The sequence below is a fragment of the Temnothorax curvispinosus genome, unplaced genomic scaffold (assembly GCF_003070985.1).
Source record: "Temnothorax curvispinosus isolate PA1 unplaced genomic scaffold, ASM307098v1 QBEX01009885.1, whole genome shotgun sequence".
Classification (NCBI taxonomy): Eukaryota; Metazoa; Arthropoda; class Insecta; order Hymenoptera; family Formicidae; genus Temnothorax; species Temnothorax curvispinosus.
In genome coordinates, this window is record NW_020219665.1 from 836,500 (window position 1) to 861,374 (window position 24,875).

Sequence of the window (24,875 nt, forward strand, 5' to 3'; positions counted from 1 at the left end):
GTTGATGGGTAGCTCGAAGACAAACAACGAGACACAACGGCTGATGGCGATGCTTAATTGCTTACCTCACCCTCCGGACTAAGGCCTCCCTCCGCCTATTTCATTTCTCGGTTTCTCTCTCGTGCGCCTCGAGGATATTTTAAAACAAACTTCGAGGTACGCACCCTTTATCATATTATTATAAACGAACACTCTGCACGATTAATGGGCGCAAACACGTTCCCGCTAATAAGCATTTTCCATGTTCATATTAAGCATACGATTTTCTTTATATTTCGTATTTACCTCTGGTACTTCATTTTTTTTGCCGCAATTATAAATTTCGATGACGTTCGGGAAATCTTTCCAATATTTACAACGGGACTGACCTATGATTCGACTTATAATTTAAATTGTGTACAATAATTATTCATCTCTTTACTAATTAAATTTTACACGAGCATAGTCAATGTTACGTTGATTCATAATCTTGGAAATGACTGAAACAAAACGTTTCATATTCGGTCCGGCGCGCTTCTTTCTCTTCAAAAAGAATAGTGTTTCCGCTACCATAAACTACATAGTGGCATGAAAAAATATTTGTTGTCGCTTGCGTTGTGATATTTTTGAAAAGGAATATCAGAGTGCTTATTGGATCGTAGGCGCCGGGATAACACTGCGGCTGGATAGCAAAAGTGGTTCGCGCGACGTGTATTGTTATCGTAGCGATATAGAAGGGACTACCTGTTTACACAGACCGAGTATCAACCCTCTCGCTACAGCATCGAACTTCGGTCGGCCGCGAATTGCGCGTACACCGAAATTCAAAACCTCTTTTAAGATTAGACTTCCTCACGAAAGTGTCTTACGTTTCCGTTTCGTTTGTTCAATTAAGAGTTAAAACGATACTGGCGTCATTAAATTACAACGTTATATTTGCACCTGCACACAGCTCGGGTTCTACGCGAAATAAAAATGTACATATCCGTGTAAAAGGTACGAAAGATTTCTGCCGACAAATTTATCCATTGAGTAAATAACTCTGAGCGAAATAGTTATTTTCGTTGAAAAGAGAATAGCTTTTTTGCACGAAAGTCGTTAATTCGTAACTACTGCTTCTACCAATTTCTGGATTGGTTAATTATTAGGCGTTATTATTAGACGTTATTAGTGAAATTGTACATTAGTGATACATGCCTAATGAATAATCGATAGAACGATCGAGCGAAATTGAAAAAAACGTTTCAGCAATAACTAATTTATATTGCATTACTGATTGCTTTGAAGGCTAAATTGTTTCTTTTAGTGTAATGTAAGATGTCTTTCCCATTTTATCAAGAATTTCATATAATGTAAAATAAAACAATTAGAAATTTCACTTACGTTCTTTAAAGAAGAGAAATAACCGAATCGTTCCTGATTAGATGCATGATCGGAAGATGAATCCTGCAATTTAACGCGATATATTGTGAATGAAGCAATAAAAAGATTAATAAATGCAAAAGATGTAAAACTTAAAGTAACAAACTTTATATACTGCAAAATTATATATACAAGAACAAAAATGAATAATATATTGCTAAAAAATTGAAAATTGATTGATCATAACGTTGATCATAATGTCTTAAAATTTTAAAAAATATATTGATTTATTATATCTACATTTATAACAAATATAATAAATACAACAGATAAATTCTAAACAAAAAGTATTATAAAGTTGATCAATAAAAAATAGTTTTCTTTACCTTATCTTATGCATTTATAAATAATAAACAAAAACAAATAATAACAATATTCATTAGACATTCGTATAAATTCTTATTAAATAAGTGCTCACAAAATGCTAAAAAGAATAAACGCGCGAATGGAATTCACCTGATGGTGTTGCTGTTGTTGTTGCTGCATGTACAACGTGTGCTGCTGCATAAAGGATTGCAGTTGCGTGGGGCTGAGTATATGTTGCTGCAGCAATTGTTGCATCTGATGGAGGCCACTCGCCGAGCTGAGCATCATCTGCGAGGGGGTCTGCGACGGCGGTGCCCCTGGCGGGCCACCGGGTGGCGGGCCCTGGGAAGGATTCGGCGGTGAACCCCTCTGTGGGGCCTGCGGGCTCTGATGCGGGCTAGGTTGGGGCCCCGGTGCCCCTGAGCTGGGCTGTTGCGATTGCTGCGTGATGATTGGCTGCTTTTGCTGGGTCATGGGTGCTGGTGTCACTGCGTGCCCGGCGGGACTGAGCTTCCCATTGCTTTGGTACTCGATGCTGAGATCCTGCTGCTGCTGCTGCTGCTGTTGCTGCTGCTGTTGATCAGCAACGCCGCCGCCGCCGCCGGCCTCCGCTATACTGCCTCTGCCGGAGTCGCGATTGCGGGCCGTAGACAGGCGGTCCCTGTCGCGGCACTCGCGGTCCCGCGACGAGAAGACGCTGTCACGCGATTGCTGTTGCTGCTGCTTCAGGGCTGCAAACAGCGAAGTAGCCTGCAATATGAAAATGGAGATCGAGAGCTCGATCAAAGGCTGTTTGCGAGCTGCCTCAAGTGGAGAAATCGCAATGACGTCGCGCGTGAAACATTACCGAAAATCTTAAAAGCCCGAGCAGAATAGCTTACTTATAATTTTAAGATAATGTTTTATGCTTTAAAATCTTTGTTTTTAGTAACGCACAATACTATCTTGTGTCTCAAGTCTTACAAATATTGACACTTCGTGCATACGTTTAAGACGTGAGACACAAAACAGTATTGTGCGTTACTAAAAACAAAGATTTAAAGCATAAAACATTGTCTTGAAATTATACGTCAGCTATTCTCTGCGCGGACCCTAACTTGCCTGTCCGAAACATTCCGATGAAAATCGCGGCCGGTATTTACGTATAACGCGGCAAATTTCAAGATAAGAAGCGAGAGCCGAATGAGAAAGATAGCGCGCGACTTGGGGACGCATGAGGGAGCGAAAGAGCAGCTTCGGGCGGAATATTCATGATATAAATGCCACGTAATGTACATGCGTTAAACTCCTACCGTATTTTGAACAATATTGATCTTATCTAATGGTATTCGAGGCGCGCGGGCCAGCCTCGGCTGCTCCGTCATCATTGGCTGGCTCGAAGGAAAACTCGCTGTTGTCTGAATGACGTCGGTTCGAGTCTCCTCAGCTGTTTACACAGCGAGATTTGTTTTATTAAGTTCCATCATCAAGCAGATTGTCGAGTGTAAAGGCGGAACCGAGCTTCTCTCCTCTGCCCGCTTCCCGCGAGGGTCGAAACTTTCAAGCGCGTTCCAGGTGTCTCAATAAGTTCGTCGTTATTATTGTGTTATTGTATGATATATAATGGAACGGTATTAGAAATATTATATTCTCAGAGAAATTGATTGCTTTTTATCGCCGTAAGATGTATTTCGCTGTAGAAATAACCTTTGTCCGGAAAGAAAGTCCCGACAACATTGTTGCTAAAATTTAGTGTTTTTTTTTTTCGATAAACAGATACAAAATTCCGTTAAAAATTAAATCTATTATATTTAATATAATATATTTAAAATAATATATTTAATATATTTTAGCAAGCCATGGCATTTTCTGATCAAACTTTAAATACTTGAATTTTATTGCGCAATATGAAGTATTATAAAGTTTATCACAGAACAATAAAACTTAAAGAATTTATTTATAAAAAATATAACACAAAAGTGTATTTAATGTATTATTATTTGTATACATATTGCAATTGTGTTATTATTGCAATAAAATATTATTACAAAAAAAAAATTTTTTTACGAGAAATTTTCTAGATGCAGATTTCTATTGCTGTTATGTGTAATTTTTATCGGTCCATTAAGTAATTTAAGTTCTTTCTCACGAGATATTAAATGAGATATCACCTACCAATAACTTTATCAATACAAATATTTTACAGTACATATAAAAGTATAGTATCGCAAATTGCAAACTAAAATGAAACAGATGAGTAAGCCATTTGTATTATATATCGTTCTAAATCAACCGCTCGTTCATGTAAACATTTATGTTAAACATATATTATATCACGTACAATAACAAGCAAAATGTTGTACAAGACACGTTCAGCTAAAAATATTTCCAATTTGAGTGTCCGTTGGCCTTGCACTTCGTGCCTTCGTCGGGACCGAATTGCATAACAAACAATCATCACGCAACGAAGTAATTACCACAAACACACGTGTCTCGGGGACGCATCGCTTGTGCAAATATTTATCATCGCGAAGATCCATCGAGCAACAGAACAGCAAAACAGCGAGTGTCGAAGACGCAGCCCGTGTGCGTTTTCCGCGCGATGTGTTTATTCCGCGGGTATATGTATTCTTGCATTTTCTTTCTTTTTTTCTGCGTCTTTACACAGCGAAACTTTTGCCGAGCTTCCCATCATTAAAATATCAAATGATGCAAAATCGCTGACTCCGTCAATCGCCGTTCTAGTCGACGAAAACAATCGTGTGATCAACATGCACGGCATAAATATGCGTTTATAATGAAATGTTATTTACTGTATACCTCGTCATAAAAATCTCGCGTTAAAATGCAGTAAACTGCGGTTCCAATTACGACTGATGCGTGCAAAAAAAAATTAATCGCAAATTAATTCACAAGAAAGGATTTACGTAAAACTACTGCTTTTGTAGCAAACTATTTTGTTTATACGTTCAAGTAAGACATTTGATTTCGCACTATTCTATTGCTAATAATTAACAACGATTAAGATAAATGTACCAATGCCTGTCAGCAAACACGTACCTATGTCTGTGGACACCTTTATCATTTTGGTTCTTAAATAAGTATAACGCGAATTAACGTTTGGATACTATAACTAAAGTTTCAAAATACAAGAAAAATATTTTATCTCTGATTTTAATTCATTATAATTATTTAAAGACTAAAATGATAAAGGTGTCCAGATACAGGCACATGGCCACTGACTGTCCAGGCATTGGTACATTTTAACGCTTATGCAATCTAGCCGAATCTATATAGTCTTCCCGAATCCAGCATCCTGCCAGCAGCCGAAAACGTTTTTGCCGAGGCTAAATTTAAAATACGTTCGCCTTTACACACGGAGCTACGAAAATGATTGTCTCTCGAGCAAAAGGCCGTGTGTCTCTTGCAAATCCAGCATGCCGAGTCCTATGCTAATCTTATTTGTGTACGATTACGTATGTTTATAACATGCAAAGAAATTCCGCGGCGCGCGCGTTATCAGTGTTTAGTCAGGAGCGCCAGAGCGCGTGGCGTTTCAGGCTTGAAGTCTGCGAGAGCAGAGGAAAGAAAGGAAAGGGAATAGAAAACGGTGGAGTCGCGGAGGCGAAGGAAAACAGTAGTGAAAGCACTCACAGAATTTTGGCACGTGTGCCGCACGAGCTCGAGCACTTCCGAATTTGTTCTTTCCGTTACCGTGCAGTGACGAATCCCGCAGTCAACGTTTCCATTTTACGTAATCAAACAGCTCGATCTATTATTCATACTTGCGATTAGGTATAACGTGCGATAAACTCCATCCGATTACCATTACTAAACATGGCGGTTAGCACGCCGCCATGGCGGTTAGTGACGAAGCTTGGAATTTAAATTATCTGATATTGGCTTGTGAACAACACATGAATAAATATATAATATATAATGTCGTCGTTCGACTTGTAAAAATAAGAATATTATTTTTTCTAATTACAAACAATGTACTAAAATATGTATCAAGCAAATAAATATTCTAAGTCCCTTTACATCTATTTAAATACTTATGAAGAGCGTACGAGATATAGATTATACAACTGTTGCATAAATAGTCTGCAATTCCTATCGCTAAAGCGTAAGAAACCACGTTCAGATTGCGAGCGTTTGCCCGCGAAATTAAATGAAATGCGACGATCAACGAAGCTGTTTAATCCACTTCGGCTCATACTGGTTCCTCGCGAGAAGTCGACCTTTAATTTCTTAATTAATTCCGAGCCCCGTGTCTCTCTCTTAATGAAGAAACGAAGAATCTGAAACCTAAAACCGCGACAACGCGGAAGGGATAATGATTCTCTCGTTGCTCCGTCGCGAAAACGTAAGAGTTTCCAAGGGGGGAATCGGGCACGGAGGGCAAGGGGAAAAGACGATGAAGTTCGACGTGTGTACACGAGGAGGGAGGGGAGAAGGGGTAAAGGAAAAAGATATAAGAGTACGAAAGAATGAAAGTATAAGAGCCGACGCTGAAGAGCCATCGACTGCAGATAAGAGGGACTCCTAAGACTCTTTTAAGAAAAGGTTAAATAAAGGTCGGAGGCTGCGCTTGTTGTTGGCTGTTCAGATTCCTTCGACCCCCGCCCATCCCCTCTCGCGCGCCCTCGCTCACCCCCTCTCGCCCTCACCGGTACCACCGCGTAACCCCACTTATTTGAATCCCGGAGGCTTCTTCGAATTCAACCCCCTCGCGCGCGGGCTCTCATATCTTTTATATATTAGAATTTTCACCAACGTCTCCTCGCAAAAGCTCCGCTCTGTTTACTGTTTGGATTTATTCCTTTCGCTCCCCCCTGCCGCGGCAAACCTCCCTTACCGAAACTCCCGTGGTTGTATATGAGTTCCTTATGTACATCCTCGCCGTGATACTTTCGGTTCTCCACCGGTTGCCGAACTTTCTACTACGCTTCATCTGCGCTAGCATGAGGGTCTGCCAATATTTAAAAGTTTAAGCAAGTCCCTGACTCATCACTATTTTTTGCCAAATATTTAACAAATCAATTTTTATAAATGTATTATATGAACCGTAAACGGCTCTTTATATAATCCACAAAATTCATTCTGTTTTCAACCGCGCAACTTTCCAAACGGAAAATGGAAAATTAAAGGAATATTTCATATAAAAATGTGTTATATGTGATAAAATAAAATTATCTTCGAGAACATTAGAGTAAAATATTTAGAACTACCTATCAGCCTAATTGCAATAATCGCTTTAGTAATCTGCGTTTAGAGGAGAAGTTTCGAGATCTAACGAGAACTAGAAGTCGCACACTCGCCATACAAAATCAAAAATCGAATATAATCACCTAATAACGCAATTGTCACGATTTAATAACGAACGATCAACGCCAATCGTTTTGTAATTGCTCGCTAGGCGGAAAAAAAGGAGGATATCGATATCAGCCGATAGACAGGAATGAATACAAAACGGGGCATCGAAATTTCTGTTGTGTGTAGGCGATTGTTCGATATAGCCGGCGAACCTCGGCCGTGTGTTTCAAACCGGTGGGATATCGTTAGATTTTAAACTCGTTACAGGCACGCTGTCAGGAGTGTTTATTCAGCGCGCTTTTCTGCATGTCGACGATGCGTGGACTAAACTACGTGCGTGTCGAGTCTCGTTCTGGTGCTGCTTCGTGTGTGCGGTGCGGACTCGCACGTGTTACGGATACTTTTGCATTGAGGGGAGGGGGGGAAAAAGCGAACGAAAAGAGTCGGACGTTTAAATTGATACCGCATCGACGATCTACTTGCGCGATGAATCCAAATCAGATTCCATGCCGATTCTTTATTTGTATTTTGCATTCGCCTGCCTACTTTGTTTCACAATTCTGATATACGTATAGCTGCTTTATCAGGCGTCCGATTGATTACATATAGATAAAATTTTCAAGTTTAATTTAATCTGAAAATCAATGTTTCTTTCAGAGTTTAATTTTATCTGGAGATTGACGTTTTAAATATTAGTTATTTTTGTACGAAGACATTGATAGGAAGCTAAGATGTAAAATTAAATTAAATTTTTGTTTAAGAAAATAATTATTTTCTTGTGCAGTACACTACTACATATAGCAGATAAGAAATACGAAATGGCTATTCTCCGGTTAAATTCGTATAGACGCGTATATGACAATTACATAAATATATGAAAATACTTCTAAATAGCGTGATGTAAGCAGAACAAGATAAAGACCATCAAAATTATCATATATGTACGAGATGGTTTCAAAAGTTTTACTTGATACCGCGGGTTCTCTCAAGATACAAAAGAATAATGGAATTAAAAACCGGAAGACCGCATTCTCTCAACTGGATTAACACCTGGTTCCCTTACTCGCTTTATCTGCCCGAAATTCTCCTCTGGGTTTCAGTTCGCGGAAGCAAAAAGGGAAGAGTGTATGGCGAAGGACAAAACAAGGGTTGGCGAGATGTCCCAGTCTCTCGTTTCGTATTCACGCGGCCGCGGGCCAATCAGAGGCGCGTCTCTTTACACCCGCCGCCTCCTGTTGACGTTTGTCATAATATTTTAATATTAAATCGCGTTACGGGCAGTCATGCGCTCGCATAATCAGACGTTACTCACTGGCCCGAGTGTGTGTAAGAGTCTTACGAACGTGCGCGAGGGGGCGAGAGTGAGGAAGAAGGGAGGACGACGAACAGACGCGACACGGGTATTCGGCGCCCCCTTCATTTCGCGAGAAATGTGGAATACAAATTACCTCGCCCCGATTCCGACCCCCTGTCGCTATCGTTGCAAACTGTTCGACGAGAACGAGAATAATGTATAATTGGGGACCGCGAAAAGAGTGTTTACTTGAAACGCCTGGCTCACGCGTTAAAAGATGCGAACAATTGAAAATTTTTATATTCGATGTAACATCTATATTTCAAAAAAATACATAAATAATTACATATTTAAACGTAAGACGTGCAGACAGCACCGAAGTTTGATCAAACAAATTCCCTTATGTGCAATCGAAAACGCTTTCCTCCGCAAAAGCGAGCCCCGGTCCCGGTGAAATGTGTCCGCAACTTCGTGCTTCCCGTACTTCGACGCGCCGCAAATGTGTCCGTCTCGGAGAAAATAATCGCGAGAGACGCGTTCAGCTAGAAACGCCACTTACGCCCTTTCGGGCCGAGCGAAAGGGACGTACGTCCGCCCGGTGACTTGACGTGGCTTCTGAAAAGGACGTGCAATATTGAGAGGAATTAACGATTCCGCGGGCGTCCGTTTTTGGTCGACGGTCCGACGAACGTTTCACGTGCCGGCTTGGCTGCGGAAAAGAGAAAAGGGGGCGGAATTGCCTGGGCGACGCGGCGCGGCGGCGGCGGCGGCGGCGGCTGTGGTGGTGCGGGCAGGTTTCCTGGGACGATTGACTAGCCATGGCGGATATTTGGAGAATGGCTAGGAACCAGGCGGACGGAATGTCTCTGGTCTCAATCGTTAACGGGCTGTGTACATTATAGATGGCCCCGTGATTGGTTCGTCAGCCTCTCAAAAACTCGAACTCATCGCCGTCGATCTCCTCCGCCTTCTCTCTCCGCGCTCTCTCCCTCTCTCGCTCGCTCTCTTTCTCTCTCTTTCGTTCCTCCACCGAAGCTCTCAATGCCGGAGTTTCCGGAGTTACCTGGTCGCCGCCACTCGTTTCGAAGGTTTATTTTAGTGCAGCGACGCGGCCGAACGGATCACGATGACGACCCTGGACGGACTTCTATCGGAGCTGATTCTCTCCGACTGACAATGTAGAAGCGCCCTTCCATTGGTATCAATTAGTACGATTCGCTAACCTTCGTTCGCCAGGAATCCGCGGTTCTGTCCGTTCTCTTGCAGAGTTTGTTCATCGTCTGACGGTGTCTCGGTCGTTACAAAAATTCTCGATTGAATTATCGTCATCGTTTGCCATCGCCGAATTGCATGCGTCAAAGTTTTTTCATAGTATTACGATAAATGTTATCAATTAACCGTGATCTTATTTGAATATTGTTAGAACGGTGGAAGAAAGGATTCCTTAAAAACGCTTTTTTTTTAAGATGGCTTGCAATAATTAATGATAATGATATTTCTATAATGTTAATTACGTAACGCGTGTAATTATGCCTGTCTGAAAAAAAATATTTTATCGAAGATAAATATCAGAGACATAGTTTACAGCCATTTCATAGCCTGTGTCCCAACATATTCTCTACTTCTGGACAATTAATGGTGCAAATAATCGTCGCGTCGGCTATCCGCAGGAAAATATTTACGCGAGAATTAAATATGTTTACGTTACTCTTGACGTATTTTATAAATGAGGAAGGCCTTGTGTGTGAAAAAGAGTGGCCTTTCGGCGCTCTCGGAATAACGTGACGGTCGCGGCGCGCGGCGGCGGCGAAGGAAGAAACAAAGATCGCCTGGCATTATGCAAGGTAAACGTTGCCCCGCGCGCGGTATGCTCTCCCGTAGGTATCCGCTGTCTCTGTGTGTACAGGAATTAACGCATAGAGGTGTGGGACTGTCGCAGCTGGATAGGCGAGATACAGGAGATCGCAGGCTGTCCAGAGAGATGGAATCCGAAGCGAGACGGAGGGAGCGAGAAAGTGTGCGCGAGAGCGTGTGCGAGAGCCCCGCGAAAGCGTAGAGGGTCGACATCGGCGGCGGAGGGTGAGAAACGAGAACGGATGAACAGAGAAACCGGAACAGAGGGTGCATCGGAGAGAGTAATTTCGACATTCTGCGGGTTTGCTTACATCCATCGGTTCAGCGATTTCCACGTACGCGCATCGCGAAATGTGCAACGTCGTACGTGTCGCCGCAATGGCAATCTCCAATTTCTTCTCTCGTTTCGGCGGAATATGTGCTTCCGGCCGGATACACCGTGGTGGAGGCGATAAAGAAAGAATATACGAAGCCCTTCCACATCTTGCCGCATTTTGTTTGCTTATTTAAGTCATTTATCGAGCTTTTTTCGGCAAAATATTATAAAGAGGTTCATCCGTAATTTAATATTTATTAAATATTTTTATAATTACTTCTCTCTTCAACTGGTTTCTTCCTAAAGACGTGCTTTATTTTCAATCGTTTATAACTGTTTAACCATTTCATATATTATCGTTAAACTCATAATAAGAAAAGTAGAAATAAGATAATTAAAAAATGGGAAGTTAATTCATGCAAATAAAAATAAGGAAATGGGAGAAAATTTTCGATTAGCCAAGTCAGAATGTTGTTTATATATACATGAAACGGTCTGTTGTTCTATCGAAACATTGTTTAAAGTTTCTCTTTCCAGGAAACAGGAAACTAGATGGATCCTTAGGCAATGGCCAGGTAATCTCTTCGCGCCGGAGGAGGTTGTGTTTTACTTTCATTCCGATTAATAATTCAGTATCAATTAGTGGCCGTTTGAATTATGAAGAGACCTTTCTTCGCTCCTGACTTTCCGGCTGGCGGATCTCGTGGCTTCCTTGCCAAAGGAACGAAGCAAAAAACACGCGGGGTCGACGGGGATACCTACGCCCGGATCTCGCGCGCGGCGTATTGCGCCCGTCCCGTTTTTGATTAAATTAAGTCAATTGCCGTAATAAGCACGCCAGCATATCTAAAACGTATGCTTTTTACTTGATTAAGAGGAAATTATTCGAAATGTTTAAAGGGTGTCAAAAACTTACGGTGCTCTTCCAGCACCTTTTTCTTCAAGATTTTCCAACCGCGGACGTGACATCAAATGTAATAAGTTTATGTAAATTTCACGAGTACATTTACGTAATAAACGCAATAATAAAATCAAACTGCATATCGAAAGGGATTTATATTTGGTAAAACCTGCAATAACGCGCGCTTCATGTTTTAAATACTCTTCCACGTCCATTTTCCGAAAAAGGTAGCTCAAACACCGCCACGAAGGAACAACAGTTTCAGACTCCCGTTGTAGTTGTACAAACACCGTTAGACTTCTCCGTTACATCGAACGCGATATTGTAATATCGAGCAGCGGCAAACACGACTTCTATTAATTCCATTTTCGCAAAGATACAGTAGATTAACGAAGGATGGACGAGGGGGGTAGAGAACGAATAAGGGAGGAAGAAGGAGGTACATAGAGAGAGGGAGAGAGAGCGAAGAGGCCGCTGAAAGAACATGGTGGACCGGAGAGGCCGCTAGAAGCCCTCGCTGATGCAGTGGAGAAAAGGAAAGGCTGACGAAGGCAAAACCGCCCCTGAAAAGTCTCAGGGGTGGAAAAGACTGGGACGATGGTTACCGCCAAGTGGATGTAATTTTTCCGTTGTTTGATTTTCATTAACGACTTGTGGCCAACGCGAACTGGCAACAACGTGGCTCGAAGGGGAGGTCCAAGAAACGGGAAATTATGCTCCACCAAACAGATGTATCCTTTATTTCATTTTCTTCGGCGAATGTAGTCGGGGAAGTTTATTCCCGCCCAGAGGCGGCTATGCGCTAATGGCGAAAGTCAGCGAAAAACAAAATATCTCGCGTTTTATCGCACGGGCCTTATCGTCCAACTGCTATCTTGTAAAATATCTTGAAATAAGGTCAACGAGAGAAAGCTGCGGAACGAGATATATTCAATATTGGAGAAAACGGCACAAATAATAAAACGAAAAATCAGTTTGACAACTTTTAGTTTGGACAGTTTCTTCGAACGTGATCCAATCAAGAGAAACTTCAGGTAGATAGATAGAGAGATAAATAAATATAATTTTTTATATATATTTAGGGATTGTTAATTTAGATATTCTTTTACATGACGTACCTATCATGAAAATGTGATACATTACGTAGGTAACTTATTCATTTAATAAAAGCTTAATATAAATTTAGATATAACTTATTAGTTAATTGAATATTACTAACGTTAATATTATTCAATTTGTACATCTTAGTATATTTGCACTACGATAAATATTAACGTATAAGACACACGTTACATGCACGACAAAAATATCAAGAGAATGTTGCAAGTAAAGAGTTAATTACACTCTTCTGTAATTTAGCGCAAAAAGAATTCTTTTTTACAATCTAAATAGAGAACATGTGTCTTCTGCATGTATCAGAAAAATAGGAAGCATCCAACATAAGGATACGTGGAAAACGGGAGAAGCGGCTGTCTCTCTCTCTCTCTCTGTCGAGAAAGAGCAGCCTCCACGTGATTTTCCCAAAAAGGTGGCACGGACGCGATAAAAAAAAGGCGCGGTGAATAATGGAAAGTGGCGAATTCCTTTTCTGGTAGTCGCGGGGCAGACGAGCTCCATTAAAGGTCTCTAAATCCCCGACGTATCCCGCCCCCTCGCGCTACGCGATTCACTCATCCCTGCGACCCCCCCTCCCCCTCCCCCACCCCCTCCCCCCGAGCCCTCTCTCGCAACCCCGCCGCGTACATGGACGGATCATGACCCAGCATACGGGCGTTCGCTTTTGCTCGTAGACGCATATTTATTCGCAGTCCATTTTGGTTTGTTTGCACAAACGAGAGAGTCCGTCAGGCCGACGACGGACCTCCGACCGCCGCCGTCGCCTGGTCGCTCCACTTTTCCGGGCACTTCGCTTTTGCATTCCTACGCGCCCCCGCCACTTCCGCGGGTAAAAAACACAGGGGAAGCCGGTCGCCAATGTCCTTGGCGTACTTTCACGATCGCTTTATTGTGAAATCGCGCGATGCTTCTTCACGGCAATGTTTGAGACGCCTTCTCTGTAATAATCGTATATGATCTTTATTTTATGGTTCAAAACTAAATTTAGTAATTTTATTTGCGGCACAAAATATATTTTCTATTTAAATTTAAAAAATTGTCTATTGAATAATAGTATAATACATGTTGATTACTTGTACTTATTAAGTCTTGTGACTGATATTACCTATTCAAATTATATGTCGATCTAATAATAATTTTTACCGACATTATTATTATACAAAAACAAAAATTTATAATTTTGATTAGATTGTGAAAAAATATCTAAAAGTGTATAATCACGCTAGCAAAATTCAATCAATAAAATTCTTCTCCCATAATTTCACGTAAAATACATTTTTCTGCTCCTGGAAGGAGCATATCTCAATGATAAACGATAGCGACGCAAAAAGGAAGCGCGATTAAGAGGAACATGGTATAACGCAAAGGGTTGGGAGTGTTCGAGTGGCGTCAAACCGTTTTGAATTTCAAGCCCGACGCGGTTGGAATATCGGATGAGATTGTGGTTAAAAATTGTACGGTATTACTTAAGCCTCGTCTCGCCGAACTCGAGGAGTTCCTTGATGATACAATTAAGTCGGGCAACAGCGGATTTTCTGACTCGGAAAATTATCCAATATTTTTCACGCGCCGCGCAAGGGGTACGTCGCCGGCGCGGTCGAGGGACGAGCAAAGGGTGAGAAAAATGCCAGGTTGTTCCGGGCTCAGGAATTAGAAGCGAAAGGGGGTGCAAGAATATTGAGAGGAGTAAGGTGCCTTTAGATAGGACGAAAAGGAGGTAGCTCTCTTCTAATGAAAAGTGGACCTGCTAAGATGTTTCTCGACAGGAATAAAGGGTGCTTGTAACACCTAGCTTAAATAAAATCGCCCTTTCTTGACATCATCGCGATATGCAGGTGATAAAAAGATCTAAGTATTTACGCGAGAGTTACAGTGTCTCTAAATGTAACGTTCAACTATAGCGCGTCAAGTTCCGTAGACGTATGTACAGCATATCGCTGTCCTTTATTATTCTGTTTGTGAAATATTATGTACTGCCACAAAGATGCAGTCTATAGTATGCGGACAGTCGTGTACGCGCCTTGGATAATTATTTATATAATACAATATTAAATATTATCGATTTGTAGTTCATACACATGCATGCATTTTAGAGTAGACTTTATTTTAAGTATATACATGTGAGGTATGAAGTAATTCAATTTACTTATTTAAGAGCTTCTTCCAAATCAGAAATAATTAATTTAAAACTTGAAAATTGCAATGTAACGCGTTTTGCTCGCTTATCTGCTTCATTTTTAATAAATAACACAAAAATAAAACGTAAGTTTCAGTTATAAAAATCTCTGACTATGTAGTATATGTTTTCCGATCACAATACGAAATCAACGTGTTATAACTAGATTGCAGTCGAAGTAATTTAAATCATGTTACACGTACTTATAATTCTTTTATCTCATAATATTGGAAATTTTAATACAATACGATTTTGTTCTTTATTTATCAAATTATGTTGCATAAGCAATATAAAAGTTCTCGTCAATTTTTTGATGTTATGTATAACTTTTAGATAAAACATAAATTGAATAGAGAAAGAGAGAAAAAAAGAATGCATTATAGAAGGCTAAAACGATTACCGCGTTTAATATTCATTTCGTTCGCTGTCTTGAATATTAACGTCGATCTAAAGTACAGAGTGTAGAAAACTGAAGAACGAGCGCTGAAAGACGTACAAAAATAGAATAAACAAAAATATGTATATAAATAAACAATTGTCGTCTCTTTTATATATTATTAAGATACAACAAAATTGTTACATTTTGAAAATATATCACGGCCCTCCCTTGTTTAACCAATTCGACTCGGTAAGATGCAGAAATTATTTGATTTTCACGAGGCGATGGATTAAGTAAAATTAAAATTTCAATCCACGACACATTGCTTTTAGAAAATGAAATCACTCAGGTAGAATATTTTCAGAGAATAATTTTAGCTTGAATACTCTTGTCAGTTTGGGGACATATGTGACCAAATAAGCAGACTTACAGCGATCTATGAAAATGATTATTTTCAGCTGTGAGCTGTCTAAATACGTTCGAAGCTCTTTTGAACACAATTAGCAGACAATTGAAGACTCTGTGTCTTTCAATTCCTGATTCCAGGGATTGCCTCAGTTGACTAACCGAGAATCGATATCATGTAGCGACATTAGTAGAACGTCAGATATTCTCCTAAGCGTATTCTAAAGACTCAGCAAGTCGACACTTGACTTAGTCGAGAACCAGGGAAGCTCGTGAGATTTTTCAAATCACGCGTAAATCACGTTGCTCTAATGGAGAAAGAGGGAGATATGGGCGGCCTCTTCGCCTCTGCTGTTTTTCGTCGCTAATTCGCCGAGAATTGCGTTACGCCGCGCCGCGGCTCCCGAGAGCCGCATTTGTATTCAGTCGGCGACGTCGTCGGCCCCGGATCGGGGGTGCGCTCTCGAGATCGCGGCAGATGAGGTGCTTTAAAAAGAGAAAAGGAGTAAACGCGCGCGCGAAACGCGCGACCACGCGCACGAGGTCGCGGCGAGGAACGGCGGAGATGAATAAGAAGGAGTGGAAGATGGTGGGCCGTCGCAAGAGCGGGAGATCCCCGCGTATTTCATATGCAGGGGGCTGTTTTGCTTGGCCTCGGCAATATTATTACCATATTTTTCGCATAATGCGCTCGCATGTATGTCTCTTATTTCACGCGACACCCTCTCTCACGCTACCGCGGCGAGGAGCGGCGGGGAACGTGATGCATTTTAACGTCTTATCATTCCGTTGTACGTCCCATGTTTCTTTATACACTATTTGCGATGCACCGACGAAAAGTTTATGCGCTACGGCAATGCAAGAATTGGAATCAGTCTTTGACCTCGCTTTCGACGTAAGCACTTTAATAAAGATATCCTTGACGCGAAAGTGTTTGTATTCCTTGATATTGAAGTAAAAGATACGCAAAGGATATATCAAAAAATGAAATGCGTTTTAGGTATATTAAAGACAGCTTTCAAAAATTGAAGCATTATTACGTGTTGAATATTATCTAAAAAATTGAACACTTATTGAACCATATTAGAAATACGTTGCAAAAATATAATCTACGTGTTACTAGAATATTTTCATTGCAAGAAATTGACGTATTAATACAGAAATATCTTTACCGATAGATCAAGATTTTTCTGCGGGAAATCGGAATTTAAAATATACGTCGCCCTATGAGAAATTTTAATGCTCCTTTCCATAATATATCCGCTCTACGACACGAAAAAAAAAGTGAAATCGCAGAGTCATTTTCCGAACATTTACCAAGGCACTTGGGGCAATACTTCACCCCCCCTCCCCCCCCCCCCGAAAACGGAAGGGATAAAATTTTAGAGTCGCGGAGCCACGAATGATGGGAAAGAGCGCGGGGATGACGCGTCGGAATCGTCGGAGCGCTTTTCAATACAAGCACGCGGATGATGAAAGTGAAGGAAACGGTACAGCCGGCGGAGAGACGAAACTACTCGCATCCCTCCCCCTTGTTCCACTTCGCGTGCACGGTCCGCGGAATCTATTCGTGTGTAGATTCCGGAAAATTATGGCCGATAAAGAAACAAATTTCGAATTCCGTCGAAACGGCGCGTTATAAACATTATTCCGCTTGTAGCGGGATTCTCACCGCCACAACCCTCTCACATTCTGTTTTCTCGAGCACCCTCGAATGTTTCGAGCGGCATCCCTTTAACTTGAATATGATTTTCGAGTGCTCCTGCGTGTGCGATAAACAACGTCGCGGATACGGCGAACGATCGCAGCGGCGTCAACGAGGTTCGATCGGTTAGTAATTTATTATAGTCCCGAATTTCTTTTTTCCGCCAAAAATATTTTATCACGCGGAAACGTGTTCATTACTTTCGTACCCACGCGTGAAATCGCGGCAAAAGTATAATGTAACAAAAATTACAATATAGATTTCAGCCGAGTATTTATTTCAAATTGCGCGTAAAATTTAATCATAATTATAGCATACCGAAATTAACACTTGAAACTTTCATTTGCGCTCGCTTACCTACGTGTCCGAAAAAGTAGAAAGTTTTCGAAACGGTTTGAAAATTCTCGAGGACAAGCTCACCTGGAAACAAAGAAACCTCACGTTACATATCGATATATTTAATTATACGTTAAATTAATTTCTAATATTAAATCCAGTTTATTTCTACGTAATTAAAAAACAAGAAATTTCGTATAACGTAACTCGATTTAACGAAACTCGATAAAATTTCGAAGAAATAAAATTGTAATACTGACATATATTAATTATTAATTCAAGTTATCGCGATAAACAAATGTTTATCCAAAAAATATCCATTTGCTTACAGAAATCAATAAAGATTTCCCAACTCAAACAAACAGAGTTCGTTCACATGAGAGCTCTATCGAAACGTCTATATTGCGCAAAAGTACAACCATATGTTTCGAGTTATTTAGCAGGGCGCGTTATGTGTTCACACACGTTATCGTAGTCTTCTCTAGATAAACAATTGCGTAATGCAGAAAGAACGAGAAGGAGAGAGATATTAAATAATAGTGAAACTGCGAGTTACATAATTTGAAGAATGCCGTTCAGAGTAAACCGTATATTAATATCTATCAAACATTCAACTCCGTTATCTTGATTTTTCATGACAATATTGAATTCTTATTTCTTTAAATGCGATTTTATTTGCATGGATTAATTCCAAATTTTAATAACCTGTCTATTAGAAATCTTCATTATGCAAAGTATATGCATATACGAATTTTAGAACGGTACATTCGGCCCTTCTTGAATATAAAGAGAGAGTTGGTAGTGAAATTATAAAATTTAATTTTGCTCTTGGTCAACAATTACATTTATTATTATGTTAAATTGTTTTCAAAATTAGAACATAATTGTAATGTTTAATTTAATTGTTTCAACACGCGAACATGTATTATGCACGAAAATTACAAGAAACATCGAGAAAAATCAAGCTTTTAATCACAGTTTCTGAAGTACCTGAAGTTTTTGAAATTTCTTGAAGTTTCCCCGCTTAAAGTACGTATACACGTCTCACTCATTTACAATCGATATTTGACTCCACGACCGGATACTTTATCACCGTGGCAGAGGTGAGTTAGAGTGGACTTTGTTTCTAACGGGACAGAAAATGATGAAGACATGGAATGGAGGTACCCGAACGACCGTTGGTCCCAACAGGGTGCTTAAGTAAAAATATTTAGGCCGTTATCGAATCGATCCCACACGTGACCCGAACTACTTAGCGAGTGTCTCGAAGCTTTGTCTCGATAGAACGGCGCACGTTGCGAGGTATATAAATTCTTAACTCCGTACTTTTTTCTTTCAAAACGCGAATTTATCGTCATAGGACATAGATCATACACCAAGCGCTTGGATAGCTATTTCTTATTCGATAATTATTATCGAATTTGCGTTAAATTTCCGATAAAGCAAAGTTCTTTTAAACAACAGATATTTTATCTATTTAAATAAGAGGTACGCAATTTTAGAATTACGATATTAGAATTAGAGCAATAAAAACGATAAATTAATTTCCGATAAAGCAAAGTTCTCTTAAACAAAAGATATTTTATCTATTTAAATAAGAGGTACGCAATTTTAGAATTACGATATTAGAGTTAGAGCAATAAAAACGATAAATTAAGCACCTTTCCTTTAGATCAAATAGATCTTCAGGAGTCAAGGCAATTGCGACAGGGAGGAAAGTGAATATACGGAAGTTCCAACACCCCTCCTAAGTCGCTCATAGATTCTATATAAGGGGGCAGTTTATATGCAGCCTACGGATGGGGTCAGCATGGCTGAAGATATATATTTTTCAATATAACGTACGCGGGGGACCAGCGCGGCGCGGCGGCTCGGACCATCGAATCGTTCGACAGAGGATTCGAAGGAGGATTTCGAGCAGGAGTCGATGTTATTTTTTATCTTTATTAGATTGCCGGATACCCGTTAGTTGAGGTTCAACGTGCTACGGACGAACGTGCATGAATATCAAGTGCTGGGTAACACGTGGCGCATTTTATCGTCCTACCGACGAGTTAAGTATATCCTTCGACCGTAACGGACTCCTCTCTGTGTCAACCCTTTCCATAACGGACTAAGAAGCCGTGTTAATTTATAAACAACTCTATAATCCGTTGAGACAAACGCAAATACATGCAATCTCTGTGAAAAATAACCTTGTAGCTTGTAGTTATAATTATTAATTTACATCTTACAATTCGAATTTTTAATTACCACAAATCGTGATCTTTCTTTAGAAAGAATCCTTTTCATATGTAATCGTTTTGTTTAATTGCACGAATGTGAATTATATAAATTCTTAATTGTGTATACATCGACATAAAAAGAGTAACTTTTCTCACCAACTCTTTTAGATGGATAAGCTGCAATTGCGTTTGAAATAAGGCGGATGGGCCCGCCGCGCGTTTGAACGATAAGAAAGCGTAGACGGATGTTTGTTTGGTGGGCCGTTAATGTCGCCGTGTGTATTGTTTACAGAATAACCGCTCGCCTCCCCCGCCAACGCGCAACGGCGCGGCGCGGTTTGTCGATATTGAGAGAGTCGACGAGCGGCGGTGTCTTCCTTTGAAAAATACTCAAGGTAAACTCGTGTGTTGATTGTATGTTCAGCCTGTGAGAGGGCGAGCTCGTGTGTAAAGAGCACCTCTCGGTGGAATTTCCAGGACGTTACATCGCGGGCTCCTTCCAAAGTACTTTAGTTTCCGTGGGAATCATAATCCCAGTTGTGAACGACTCCGCGAGTTATCGGGGAATTTGCAAACATAAGGGTCGCTTGGAAATCTCGTCAATCGGAATCTCCGTCGAGGTCTCGAGTAGGTCAAAGTCTACTAGATTTTGTAAAGAAACACGCAAGAGACAAATTTGCTATTGCATAAATTTTACGGATAACGTGCAAAAGTAAGATCTTGTATCAATTCAAATATCAATATCTATGTTAAAATAAATAATTCAAAGAAATATTGTAATATATTTTGTAAGAAATTTATATAGTTGTAAAGAAATATAAAAGACTAAAGTATAAGAGATACAATGAAAGCTATTGGTTAATACATTACACTGTATCTATAATATAGTATTCGGCAATATCAGCTAACGTAAGAATTATTGAGGATGCACGATAGAGAAAAATATAATTGCGAAAAATCTTTCAAGCAGCTTAGCCCGTATACTCCCTCGCGTCGCTCAAAATGCGCGTAAACCGTACCGGCGGACAGTAATTAATGGAGACGTAACGAGTGGGCGTAGCCGGGGACTAATATGCGAAATAAATCTGCGGTAATAGTAAGTAATTTGGCCAATAAGTCGATAACAAATTGGGTTTGCCAGCGGCAGTACGCGGCTCCCTTAATGGCAGGCAAGTGACCGGATCCACCCCCTCGAACACCCACTGCCCTTTCACCCGTTCGTCGACCATGCAGAGCTTACCCCGCGCGCGCGTCGCCTTTCATCCCCTCCTTCACATACTCGAGAAGCACCCTCTCCTCCCCCTTTCGACGACGTATTGAATATTTCACGGACTTGTAATATAGGAAAGTTTTGTTTAAGCTATAAAGTCAAAGGGTGGCCGACGAAGAATGGCCATCTTTTAGTGGACATTGCTATGTCGAAATAACAAAGGACACATCTAAGATAAGAAATCAGAGCCTTAATATAGAAAAAATTATAAATAGAAGTATAAGACACGAGATATATAAATCTTCTATTTATTAAAAGCGTAAATAATTGTATAACTTAGATTGATTAAATTATAATTTAAAGAGGAATTACAATATCACATAGATTTTATCTAATATCTAACTTATTTAAATTTGATGTAAAAGATACATCACTCTACATTGATAACTCATTAATTTTTATAAACACTATCAAAGACTATCGTATACTTTTCAGTATGACATATCATATACAATTAAGCTAAAGACATATCGCGATGTATCGATGTATGCAACGGATTCAAAAAATAGCTCCTTCTTTTATTCGAAGACGACGAGGCATAAAGAAAGCCCGTTGGTCAGTCGTAATGAATAATGTCCACATCTGTTCGGGACATCCCATCAGTAACTGCAGCCCCTTCGTCCCCCTCCTTCTATACCTCCTCACCTTGGTGCTCACCCTAAAAACCATTTCCACCCCATCGCTGCTTTCTCACCCGATTTCGCTGCATATCAAATTATGGAGTTCTGAATGGCCGATCGTCGCCTGCTGCTGCTTGTGATATATTTGGATATATTAAATTTTTTTCTACTGGACACCCAACGTACATCTACGTTTACATCGCGGACGAATCAATACAACATTCGGCCCACTATCTTCGTATTTTCTTCGTCATTTTTTCTTCCCTTTCCGATATAAAAACAATACAACAATGATATAGGATAACGGATGAAAAGAATATATAGAAATAAATGTTTTGTCTAACTAGTTTTTAACATCTCAAGCAATTTAATAGTATCAATAATTAAAGAATATTCCTCAAATACAGAAATATTAAAGAAATTTAACTATTTATTAAATTAAAATAAATTGTTAAATAAATAATCTTAAATATTCAAATAGTATATAATTAGGTATTATTTAAATATATGTTATTCATCTTCCCCTAAAATATGACTAAATTAAAAAAGGTTCGAAAAATAAAATTTCTTCTTATACAATTCAGATTTAATTTTTTTTATTTTCTTAAAAATTATATTTGTAACTTCTTTCACTTTCATAAAATATCTCGTAACTGTACGAAACATCAGAACGGTATCGGAATTAACGGCGAAAAGCGCGGCCGAAAATTTGCAAGAAAAACGTTTATTGGACAATTACGTTTCCCTTCGGCCCACTTATAAACCTCCACCCATAAGGTCGAGAAGCTTCGTTTGCATAGTCGCCGACACCTTGCGTGTCCATTACGCGGGGGTAGCACAGGCGAGCGGGAGAACGTTGGGGGGGCGGGAGGGTGGTCGACGAGGGTGAGACGGTAAGAGGTGTGAACCGTAAACGCGCCACGTGCGCCAAATGGAAATGGACCAAATATCGCTGCAAACACTCGACCGTGCGAGTATCGATATACGACGCACCCTCCTACATCTCTCCTACCTCCTGATCCTCCTCCCCCAGACTCTACTACGATCAAGGCACACACATATGGGCCCTCCGTGTGGACCTCCGTTTGTCGTTTATATGCTTTCCCTCCTCCCTCCCAGCCTCGTCTCGCCCGCACACGTGTGCGACGTTCTGCTCGAAAATTCTCCGGTCACTCGAATCCATCAGGAGTCCGCAAAATATCGTGAGCTACTTCTCTTGTACTCTTTGACGTTCGCAGCATGCGTGTGAGTGCTGGCACAAAACTGTGTATGGCGTCAGGGGAAAGGAAGTAAAACCGTACATTTTTTAAATAGCACATATTTTTACGGTAATATTTTTCGCACGTGAGAGACCGGTTTTCGACCCGTTTTGTAGATTATAGTTTTACGTTTCTTCCACCATTTTTATATGGCGCGTTTAATGTTACCTTTGTATTTTACATATCGAACAGATTGTTGCATATCTAATTATTTTTGCCATAAATTCTTTGGTAAAACAAAATGCATTTTCTTACTAACGTAATTAATTACAAATGAAAGTTTGTTTCATTATATATGTAAAATGTGTAAACTATATAGCAGAATTCGAAAGCTATGTAAATGATGGAATAGACTGAGCATTTGAACATAATTATGTAAAATACTAAGAATGAGGATTTATAGCTTTATTTAGCGTATATATAACTTAACGTTTAAACATTTTAAATAAAGTTTCGAGTTATTTGAGTATATCAATATCGATTTTTCTCCCCTAATGCTCCACGAATTTGCCTTTCCAAATTACTTTCCGCCATTGAACGAAGTCTAGCTTCATAATGTGAATCTCGCGCATTAAACGCATTATCGCGACGGATCAATTAAATTCCCTGACTCACAGGGCACGGCGAAGAAGGAAGAGGGAGACGCGCGAGAGGGAAATAATGTGCCCTTCTTGCTTTCAACCGCTCCTTCATTTATCTATTCATCCAATTCACCGACGAGAGTCGCGGAAAACATGAAACTACAGCGAAAACGGACAAAAAGAAAACGAAGAATGAGGATAGATGCGCGAGATGCGAACAGGGAGGAACGGAGAAAGAGACATATGAAGAGTGAAAGCGAGTGAAGGATAGAAAGAACGAGAGAGGGGAAAGAGACGGAGGATCAACGGGAGAGATGTAGGGAGCGAGTGCTTCTAACTAAACAAATATGTACTCACGTACTCATTCACCTATCTCCCGGTCAGTCCTACCTACGCTCCTAGAGCCCTTTTAAAGACTTTTCCCGCTGTTCTTCTACCCCGCGCCACGCAACCGCGACTCCGGGCGCCGACACATACTCGCGGGCGGCGGTCCCGACAAAGGGAAAAGCGCGGTTAGGACTTGAAACGTTCGAACGTGTGTACGCGTGTACATGTGTGCACGCTCGCTCGAGTCGGTTTTAACGCGGGAAGGGAACGTCACGCAATGCTCGGAGTGCTCCCGCGGCGATTGTAGCGAGTCCGTCGCCGCTATCATCGGCCGCGGATTTCACAAGTCTCCTTCAAATGGAGGCTACACGATACTCGTACTTCGAGACGTATCCGTCTCCCGGTGCAAGAAGCCGCGGAGAAGTAGCTTTTCTATATCCACGAGTGTGTTCTCGCTACGTGTCTCTACGCATGCAGAGCAAAGACTATGTATCTTATTTTTACGCGACCCTTATACACGAGGATTCTCTTGCGACTCTATTTGCAATTTCTCGTAATACGTAAAGGAGTCATTCGTTGCTTAGAGTACGTCACGAGTACGTCTTCTTATAAACATGTCAGAAAAATCAATTATTTTTTTGCTTATATATATATTTAATATTAACCCGGGAATGAGAGCCTGAGGTGATTTTTACACCCCAATAACGAAAAAATAAAGCTCACAGTAATTTTAATGTGCTTCTTTTGTTTTTTTAAATATTTTTTTTGTCTCCCTCATTTTTTTCAGAAAATGTTGAGTAAATATGTACCTATAATTGTCCTCAAATACTAATAAATTATAAACAAAAAAAATGCAATATGTAATTAATAACAATGGCTTTTAATTGGGAGGTAAAATATATCAGGCGCCCGTTCCCGGGTTAAATAATTGCTGAAGTTTCTTGCGTTGGAAAAAGCGTCGCCTTCTTATGGCACGCCATGATTGAAATTTGCATAACATAACTCTCGTTTGAAATCTCGCACGTTGCGAATTCTAATGTAAGACAATAAGAACGATATTTATCGGAGCGAGCGCATAAGAAACCGGATCGCTCCCGAAGTGCATCGTG

General features: G+C 40.3%; 1 protein-coding gene across 24 annotated transcripts in view; it reads right to left on the minus strand.

The window, feature by feature from the left end:
• LOC112459522 (forkhead box protein P1-like) overlaps nucleotides 1-24,875 on the minus strand; it is a 288,209-nt gene that overhangs the window by 24,800 nt on the left and 238,534 nt on the right. For 23 of the 24 annotated variants that reach the window (XM_025023686.1, XM_025023678.1, XM_025023687.1 and 20 more), the window contains 2 exons: nucleotides 1,858-2,457; nucleotides 1,363-1,425 (listed from right to left, as the gene is read on the minus strand). In XM_025023686.1, the coding sequence (XP_024879454.1) occupies nucleotides 1,363-1,425; nucleotides 1,858-2,457 (663 nt within the window). The remainder of the gene's footprint in view (nucleotides 1-1,362; nucleotides 1,426-1,857; nucleotides 2,458-24,875) is intronic. The other variant, XM_025023670.1, reaches the window with a different exon arrangement.